The 9,514-nt window shown below is 45.8% G+C and overlaps 3 protein-coding genes across 3 annotated transcripts; all 3 read right to left on the bottom strand.

The window, feature by feature from the left end:
• Positions 1-1,859: 1,859 nt before the first annotated feature.
• Positions 1,860-3,389, bottom strand: TM35_000041280 (uncharacterized protein; the record flags this gene model as incomplete). The annotated part of the gene is made up of 1 exon (XM_029022322.1): positions 1,860-3,389. The coding sequence occupies one exon, from the start codon at positions 3,387-3,389 to the stop codon at positions 1,860-1,862; it is 1,530 nt and encodes a 509-aa protein (XP_028885980.1).
• Positions 3,390-5,263: 1,874 nt separating this feature from the next.
• Positions 5,264-5,632, bottom strand: TM35_000041270 (uncharacterized protein; the record flags this gene model as incomplete). The annotated part of the gene is made up of 1 exon (XM_029022321.1): positions 5,264-5,632. One exon carries the CDS (start codon positions 5,630-5,632, stop codon positions 5,264-5,266), a length of 369 nt encoding a protein of 122 aa, XP_028885979.1.
• Positions 5,633-8,079: 2,447 nt separating this feature from the next.
• Positions 8,080-9,417, bottom strand: TM35_000041260 (uncharacterized protein; the record flags this gene model as incomplete). The annotated part of the gene is made up of 1 exon (XM_029022320.1): positions 8,080-9,417. One exon carries the CDS (start codon positions 9,415-9,417, stop codon positions 8,080-8,082), a length of 1,338 nt encoding a protein of 445 aa, XP_028885978.1.
• Between the last annotated feature and the right edge of the window lie 97 nt (positions 9,418-9,514).

Raw genomic sequence — 9,514 nt, 5'->3', positions numbered from 1 at the left:
TACTTTCCTCACGATACCTGCGAGATCCCACTTCACAATCTCACACTAGTACACATATATAAATTATGTGAACCAAATTATAAAGTGATGACAGTACCAAGTACATATGCCACCGACCAGCCAGTCCAGAGACAGACTGGAGTCAAACTCAACAGGGTCTTCTTTCCCCGCTTAGCCCTTCAAGTCCGTTCCCTTGCCTGTCGTTTCGCTAGATAGTAACTCGGGACAGAAGGAATCTTAATGTTCCATTCATGTGTGCACCCAATCGCGCCACAGGACATCGGGCCAGCGTAAAGGAGCCACACTTCCACTCCAGTCGCTCACACACATGTTGGTGGTCATCGCCCCGTTGACATTCAATGCACCCCACAGAGGCCGCATTGGAGTGGTCCAGCAACACAACGGTATCCTTCCCACTCACATTGCACACACTCACACACAATGACAGTGTCACATGCTCATATCAGAGAGGCACTGCGGCATTCCCCAAAATGTACACCAAGTCACACACCTACAGAGAGGAAAAGAAAAACAAAAGAAAAGAACAACAACAGGATACCAACAGCACACAAAGCACCCACAATACAATAATCACAGCTGACACCCCCATCAGAGAAAAACACTCACCCACACCAGCACATCAACTCAACTCCAAAATAATAACAGACCCATTACGTGAAGCCGAAGCGGACCAGTCTCAGTCCCTCCCCGCAGGCTGCAGTCACTCAAACAAACCACACAACAAACAACACTCACCACAAGAGTAGAAATATGTTCCTGACAAAGCCGTGAGTGACACCACCGAGAGAGAAGGTGAGAACAAAGAAATGTGTTTTCATTACGTGGGCGGTGTGAGTGGCAACCCAAACACACAAAGGAACACACAACAGAGGGGCACACTCAAACACCTACAACCCACCAATCTTTATACCAAAATAAAAGTGTAAAGAAAAAGAGTGACTGCATGAGGCAGACACAATAATAGAGCAAAGATGCAAAAAGAAAAAAAAGAAATTCATTACTTACTGTGGCTGGGATGCCTGGACACAGTTCAGTCCACCCCAAGGTTAATAACGGAAAATCATTGTGTACTGAACGCGCAGTGCCCATATCTTTATTCTTGATGTCCGTGCAGCAGTTTGTATATAATGAAAAAAAGAATCATTCCATAAAAATGAACACACAAGATACACAAGGTGTATTGGAAACGCAAAAGAGAGAACACACAGCTGCACATAATGTGCAATGAAAATATAATGAAACACACACACAAGGGAAAAAACAATATAACCAAAACAAAAGAAGAAAGCTGTGACCACCATGTGAATATGTTCAGGAGGCAATAACACAATTCCCAGCAGTAGGTGTGTGTGTCTTTCGTACAGGGCGAGCAGTGGGAATGATGCACACATGATGACAGTCCACACACACACAAAGAGAAGGAAGGTTGGTAGTGTGCGTGTTTGTGTGTCTTGAACCTCCTGCCATTCTTCACATTTCAGTCACAGCAATTACAACGCATCGGGATTGTATCTCATTCCCATGGGTAAAAGCAATAGAGTTATTAATATCACGGAACACACACACATCACCACTGGGACACAGTGAATGGTGCAAAACAGTGCCCAGATAATAATGCCAACAAAGAAAGAGGACACTCCTCACAAAATGATGGTTTGTCATGTGTTGAGTGTCATAGGGAATCCAATAGATGTGCTCAGTAAAAAAAAATGCAAACAAAAGATTTATCGAACTGAAAAAAAAACCTGATATACAACCAAAAAGAACAGTGCCCTTACAATGTATCCATATCCACACAAACAAAGGTTAACTGTGCAACTGTGTCATGGGAACACCGATCAGCACACGAAAGTGCAACCCAATACACACAGCACAAGAAGCAACAATGGACTGTGCACCAATGCAGGACTGACAGCTCCATCCCTCTTTTTTTTTGCGGCCGCCTTCGCCTTCTCGGCATCCCGTAGGGCCTTTTCTTCTACCGCCCTTTTCGCTTCTTCCTCCGCATCCCTTTTCGCTTGTTCGTCTCTTTCCTTCTTGGCCTGTTCCTCCCTTTTCTTTCTCTCCTGTTCTTCCTTTATTCTTTGCGCCTCTGCTTCTGCAGCTGCCGCTTGTTTTTGTCGTTCTTCCTCCTGTCTCCTTCGTTCTTCCTTCTCCCTCCTTGCCGCTTCTTCTTTCTCCTTTTGGATCTTTACCTTCTCCTCTGCCAAAAGATTGTCCTCCTTGTCAATTTCATCGTATATCGTTTTGTTGATCTTCCCAACAGCCACCGTCTTTTTGTTTTCCGCGATTTCATTATTTTTGTCCGTGAGATTATCAATCTCTTCTTTCGGTCCCTTGACAGTCTCCTTTATCTTTTCAAGTCCATCTCCTTTCTCCACCACATATTCTTTATTACTCGCAAGCGCCTCCCCGTCCTTCACTTTGGCTTGCGTCTCCTTATCCAGTTTATTGTACGCCTCGACCATTTGTGCAAATAGTTCAAACTTCTCCATCGCACTTTTCCAGTCTTTCACCTGATCTTCTGCTTTGCCCAAAATAATTCTCTCAAAAACGGTTACGTTACTCATTAGAGCCGTGACGTTCTTCATTGTGTCGTGTACCGCCTTGCCTGCATCCCTCACCCTCACGGCCATCTCACACTTATCATAGTCGTTCTGCGGAAAAGCAATCAAACCGTTCAAACTGTTGTTGAGGGACCCCAAAACATCGTCCACGTTAATACGCACAACCCTACATACTTCCCTTGTGTGATTCGCCTGGGCAATTGCCACCACCATCTGTTCGTCAGGTCCCTTGCCCTTTGCCTTCTCGAGTGCCTCCGGTATCTCCTTTAACAGATTCTCGAACTCTTCCTTTTGTTTATCATCCTTTAGGAATATTACTTTCATCTCCTTTCCTGTTCCCTTACCGTCTTCCACCAACCTCTTTTCGGTAATTTTATCGATCCTTTGGGTAAGCTTTTTTATTTTTTCGGTGGCTTCCTCGGCCTTCTCCACCGTTTTCTCACTTTCTTCAACCACCTTATCCAACGCTTTCAAACAAGCCACCCCTTTCGAATATTGGGTCGACAAACCTTTAATATCCACCATAACCTTCGCCACTGCTTGTCTGAAATCGCGGTTATTATTTTCCTTCAGATACTTATCGTTATTGATTTCCTCTGTTGTGTACGTTGGAATGTCCACCACCGTCCTTCTTGCTTTCACTGCGTCTAACGTTGCTACCTCAGTCTCGTTTCCTTCCTCCTGGCTTGGCTCCGCCCCCTCAACTTTGGTTCCACTTTTCCCATATGCCGCACACACACAACATTGCAAAAGCACCAACAGGTACACCACACGACGCAGTTGGACGAACATCGTTGTCATGATTGTCACTGTGGGTTGCTTGGGTCTATGGTAACAAGGAAGAAGAAGAGAAAGAGAAAAGAGATGCACATTTAACACACAAGGCAGACAGTACACAGAAAGAGAGAGAGAGAGAGAGAGAGAGAGAGAAAGAGAATACACATCACAACAGCAATCAAACACAACCCAATAAGGGGAACAACAGTAAACCACCCACACAATAAAACACACCCAGAGTTACACAGATATTGAAACAACACCTCGAAGTTAGAAGAAGTGGAAAACAAATGGTATCAAAACAAAATTAAATAAACGTCTACTACACACACTCCAATATCTTACTCGGCATTCATACACAAACAAAGTGTGTCTGTATTCTCATTATAATAAAACCATTACCAGGCAGTTCGAACACCAAAGCATGCCGAAGAACACAGTGTCCACCTGGCAACATACAGTAACAACACCACAAATCATCAGCAAAACAAAGAGACTGTACAATAATCAACACACTTCCAAACAGAAAAAAAAAAAAGAAACCAATGCATCACCATAATATTTATACCAACACCACAATTGGAATCTATAAACCCACTCACCCACAACCATAAACAAAAATGACTGCATACATCACTGTAATACCATGCCACTCTTTACAAACAGAACCAACACACAATTACTCTCTTACACACATATTACCTCTTTATTTATCCTTATTACTATTATTTTAACTTTCCTCACAATGCCAATTCACCTCTTCTTCTCCCACAGCATTATCAGCAAATCAAAAAATGAACATCCACCTAAACAAACACGTCCTTTTCTCCATGGTGTGAATTATGAGGGTAATATCAAACATATCCCCCACACCACACTACCACGTTTTTCTTTCTTTTCTTCGTGGCTTTATGGATATTACTCAAATGGAACGGGCCATCAAGGGTAATACATAAATATACATAAATACAATTTGTTTTTATATTATTTTTTTTTACTACCGTTGGGCATGGGGAGTACGCATTGGTAATGAAATTACAATGGATCTCGTAGGTGGCAAAACATGTATTTGTTTCGCCTCTCTGAGTCCCTTCAGCGGCCAAATCTAATTTCCACCACTGGAGGGCATAATTGTTACTATCTCTAAAGTCCCTTCCACGCTTTTTTTTTTTTAGCGGCATTCACACCAAAGTGAAATATAAAAAAGAAACTGCTGCTGATGGCACACTGATTCGCGTCCCAGGACCTTCTTGCATAACGTTTTCTCTCAGTACGACTCTGCTGATCCCGGTGCTGTATGACGTTTGTAGCTTATGAAACCGTAAACTCTCAAGAAGAGAATTTACTGACCCATGGCTTTCCTCAAAAAAATAAGGGATAATGGGCATTGGTTCCAACTTTCGATGGCCAAACGCCACCAAGGGAATGCCATTCCCAAGAACGCATGTATTGAAAAGAAAAATAAAAAGAATTTGGTTTTTAAGCAGACCACTCACTTCAAAAATTTAGTGACTAAGTTTAATTTCTTTGAATAAATTCATCTACTCCACCTTGACGCCATATGGAGGCAGCCCTCAATCCTAAGGGCATCTTGGTCTAAAACCCACCCCCCAAGACGACCACCCCAACCCACCCCATGGGAGGCAGAGGCCCACAGCCAGAGCGCAACACGCGGTGCCGCAAACAAAAGCGCAACCACCACCAGCACATGAGGAAAACACAAATCACGACGGCAGAAAACCAGATGGCGCGCCTGGCGCCCCCCAAAAAATACGGGGGTGGGGGTCCGACCCCGCCACACGGACAAGGCCGGGACGGCCCGGGACACCACCTAACCCCACCAAGGCGGAGCAGCACAACGACACAGAGGCTACGAACGACCAAAAGAAGAATAACAACTAGTAGAACGCCAAAATAGCAGAGGCGCAACTATTGTAGAGGCCGCCTGCTTCGACCAGAAAACTGCCACCCCACCCCGGCGCCACCAGCCGGCCAAAGTTGTGACAGACGGCGGCGGCGACGCCACCAGGCCGGCACAACCCAAAACACCGGAACAACCCAACACCTACAAGGGTTAGCTTGTGTGCGAAAATGCGCCCCAATACCACCGCAACGAGGCTCAGTAGAGCACAGGGGCGGGAAACGCGCGGCGCTCGCAAAACTGAAAATTCACCCCTGGGGGTGGGGCTGGGAAGGGCGCCCCGGGGAGCATAATATGTTCTTTTGCGGGTATTTCGGGTACGACCATACTTGGCCGAATGCGCCATATCCCGTCCGATTTGTGAAGTTAAGCGGCCACAGGCCTCGTTAGTACGGCGATCCGTTGTGGCGCTGGAACCCGGGGTGCCGTACCCTCCTCAATTTTTTTTTTCGCCAACATCACCGGGTAGGTGCCGTGGACCTCTGAAGTGAATCACGGCGCGCCTTTGGCAATGGGGGCTGCCCAATCGCGGCGCCCAGCATATCCACTTCCACCCCTTCAGGGAAGCCAAACATACCTCACACATTGTTGCGGTGGAGCGCCAACAAACCAAAATACCTATGGGGCGAAATGTTCTTATTGTGCTTAGTTTTCCTTTTCTGCATTTCCCATGGATTTCCTTTCCACACCACACATGGCAGCAGCGGAACGCCTTAACATCACCATAGCGGAATTTGCCTTTATCATAGGGTGTGGTGAATCCTTCCCTTTGTTCTTTTTGTTCATGGTGTGGGCCATCCAACAGCACCCCTTATTCGGTGGCACGCGGCACCATGTCACGAGGGGAACGGGGAAGGGTCATCTTTGCGGAATGCCTTTCAAACCCATCTTACTCAGCGTTGAAGTAGGGAAAGAAAGAGTTTTCCACTATTCCCAACCCCACTCATTTTATAAGTGAAACACCCCCGGGAGCTACCCCATCACCCCTCTTCTTCTTGTTACGCACAAGACGCTGACAAGTTGGCCGCCCGCCTTGGGTTGTGGGGGTTGTGTTCTCTCCTCTCCCTTCTTGGGGTGAGGGATAAAAAAAAAAAAGAAAAGAGCAAAACCCGACAACGAGCCTCGAGCATTGCGCACGTAGACTGGTTGCCGGGTTTCATCCTTTTTTTTCCTCATCCTCACTCTTCTTTTTCTCTCAAGTTCAAAAAGTCCCCGAGCATGATATCTCAGGCCTCAAGGTTCAGCGCCTCGGGACGTAAAGTGCCCCTCCTCGAGCCCCGCACACACAAACCCCACAGAGGCCGCAGTGGAGTGGTCCAGCAACACAAAGTATCCTTCCCACTCACAGTGCACACACACACAATGACAGTCTCACATGCTCATGTCAGAGAGGCACTACAGCATTCACTAAAATGTACACTAAGTCACACACCTACAGAGAGGACAAAGAAAAACACAAGAACAACGGGATACCAACAGCACACAAAGCACTCACAGTACACCAATCACAGCTGCCACTCCCATCAGAGAAAAACATTCACCCACACCAGCACATCAACTCAACCCCAAAAAAGAACAACAGAAAAAACAGACCCATTACGTGAAGCCGAAGCGGAACAGTCTCAGTCCCTCCCCGCAGGCTGCAGTCACTCAGGCAAGCCACACAACACACACCACAAGAGCAGAAATATCTCCGTGGCAATGCCGTGTGAGTGACACCACCGAGAGAGAAAGTGAGAACAAAGAAATGTGTTTTCATTACGTGGGTGGTGTGAGTGGCAACCCAAACACACGAAGGAACACACAACAGATGGACACACTCAAACACCTACAACCCACCAATCCTTATACCAAAATAAAAATGTAAAAAAAGTGAGTGACTGCGTGAGGCAGACACAATAGTAGAGCAAAAATGTAAAAAAAAAAGAAATTCATTACTTACTGTGGCTGGGATGCCTGGACACAGTCCAATCCACCCCAAGGTTAACAACGGAAAATCATTTCCTACTGAACCTGCCGTGCCCATATCTTTATTCTTGATGTCCGTGCAGCAGTTTGTATATAATGAAAAAAAGAATCATTTCACAAAAATGAACACACAAGACACACAAGGTGTGTCGGAGACGCAAAAGAGAGAAACACACAGCTGCACATAATGTGCAATGAAATTATAATGAAACACACACAAGGGAAAGCAAAATAATGAAAACAAAACAAAAACAAAGCCGTGATCACCATGTGAATATGTTCAGGAGGCAATAACACAATTCCCTGCAGTATGTGTGTGTGTGTCTTTCGTACAGGGCGAGCAATGGGAATGATGCACACATGATGACAGTCCACACACACACACAAAGAGAAGGAGGGTTGGTAGTGTGCGTGTTCGTGTGTCTTGAACCCCCTGCCATTCTTCACATTTCAGTCACAGCAATTACAACACATTGGGATTGTATCCCATTCCCATGGGTAAAAGCAATAGTTAGTAATATCACGGAACACACACACATACATCACCAGGAGAACACAGTAAATGGCGGCAAAGCAGAGCCCAGACAATAATGCCAACAAACAAAGAGGACACTTCCCTCACAAAATGATGGTTTGTCATGTGATGAGTGCCATACGGCATCCAATAGATGTGTCCAGTAAAGAATGCAAATAAAAGATTTATCGAACTGAAAAAGAAAAAAAAGAGAAACATTAATATCCAACCAAAAAGAACAATGCCCTTACAATGTATCCACATCCACTCAAATAAAGGTTAACTGTGTAACTGTATCATGGGAACACCGATCAGCACACGAGAGTGGAGCCCAGCACACACAACAGCAAAACAAGCAGAATCAAGGGAATGTGCATCAATGCAGGACTGACAGCTCCGTCCTTCTTTTTCTTGGCCTTTTCTGCTGCCTGTCGCGCTTGTTCTTCCCTGGCACTTTCTGCTGCCTCTTTCGCCTTTTCTGCAACAACTCTTTTTGCCTCTTCTTCCGCAACCTTTTCTGCCGCCTGTCTCGCCTTTTCTTCCTCGGCCTTCCTTTTTTTTTCTTCTTCAATTCTTTTTGCTTCTTCCTTCGCTCTATCCTCCTGCTCCTTCTTTTGCTTTTCAGCCTGTCTCTTTTCTTCAGCTAACCTCTCTTCTTCAGCTTTTCTCGCTTGTTGGATGCTCAGTAAATTCGCACCCCTTTCCTTTTTCAGCTTTTCCGTAATATCCTTAATGACCTTTCTATCCTCGTCACGGGGATCCTCTTCTCTCATTATACTCACTATGGTGTTCATGGTGTCAGTCCTGGCGGCATCTCTAACTACCTCGACTTCACTCTTGATCACCTCGATCTTATTTTTATCGGGGCTCTCTTGTCGCTTCTGTAGAAGATTTGCAATCGCAACATCAATACGCCCAAGTTTCATTTTTGCACCATTCATCGTCTTCTTTACTGCATCCACCTTGGCGTCGGCATCCCCCACAACAAAGCGCGTACGCACAACCAACCAAGTGAGATTTGCCCTGACCATATCCAGTTCTTTGTACGTCTTGCTGCTGTTTTTATTAAGCTGTATTCTATCCTCCGTCTCGAAAGTTCTCTTGTATTCCTCAAGTGTATGTGAATAATAAGTTTGCGCACTGTGGAGCTGCTTCAGGACGTCGTCCACGTTACCAAGCGTAACCTCACAAAACTGACGCGCAGTCCTCGTTTTTCTGATTGCCGATACCGTCTTATCAACTGCATCATGCGTCTTTCTTACAGTTTCCTTTGCTTCCCCCAGCAATTTTTGAAGCAGATCCAATTCCTCACCATTCGCAGGGGACGTACTGTTCAGTGTGTCCGTTTTCTTCTCGATCTCTTCAATCTTGCCATCAAGGTCGCCAGCTTCCTCAAGAACAGACTTGGCACGCCCATAGGTTTCGTTACATTCGTTCAACTCCTTCTCCCACACAGACAAACAACTCCTTCCATCCGCAAGCAGATCGGCCGACTGCGCCGCCCACATCTGCAACTTCCGCTCCGCTATCCCGAATTCGCCGCCCGATGGATCCGTCTGTTCTTCTTGGGCGTGCACGAAAAACACACAACACTGCACAAGTACCAACAGGTACACCACACCACGCAGTTGGACGAACATCTTTGCCATGATTGTCACTGTGGGTTGCTTGATTCTGTGGTAACAAGGAAGAAGAGGAAAAGGAGAAAAGAGACGCACATTTAACACACACGGCAGTGGGTACACA

The sequence above is a fragment of the Trypanosoma theileri genome, assembly GCF_002087225.1.
Source record: "Trypanosoma theileri isolate Edinburgh chromosome Unknown TM35_Tth_4_V1, whole genome shotgun sequence".
Lineage (NCBI taxonomy): Eukaryota > Euglenozoa > Kinetoplastea > Trypanosomatida > Trypanosomatidae > Trypanosoma > Trypanosoma theileri.
Note: the sequence above shows the minus strand (reverse complement) of the source record. Positions and strands in the feature narration are given on the sequence as shown.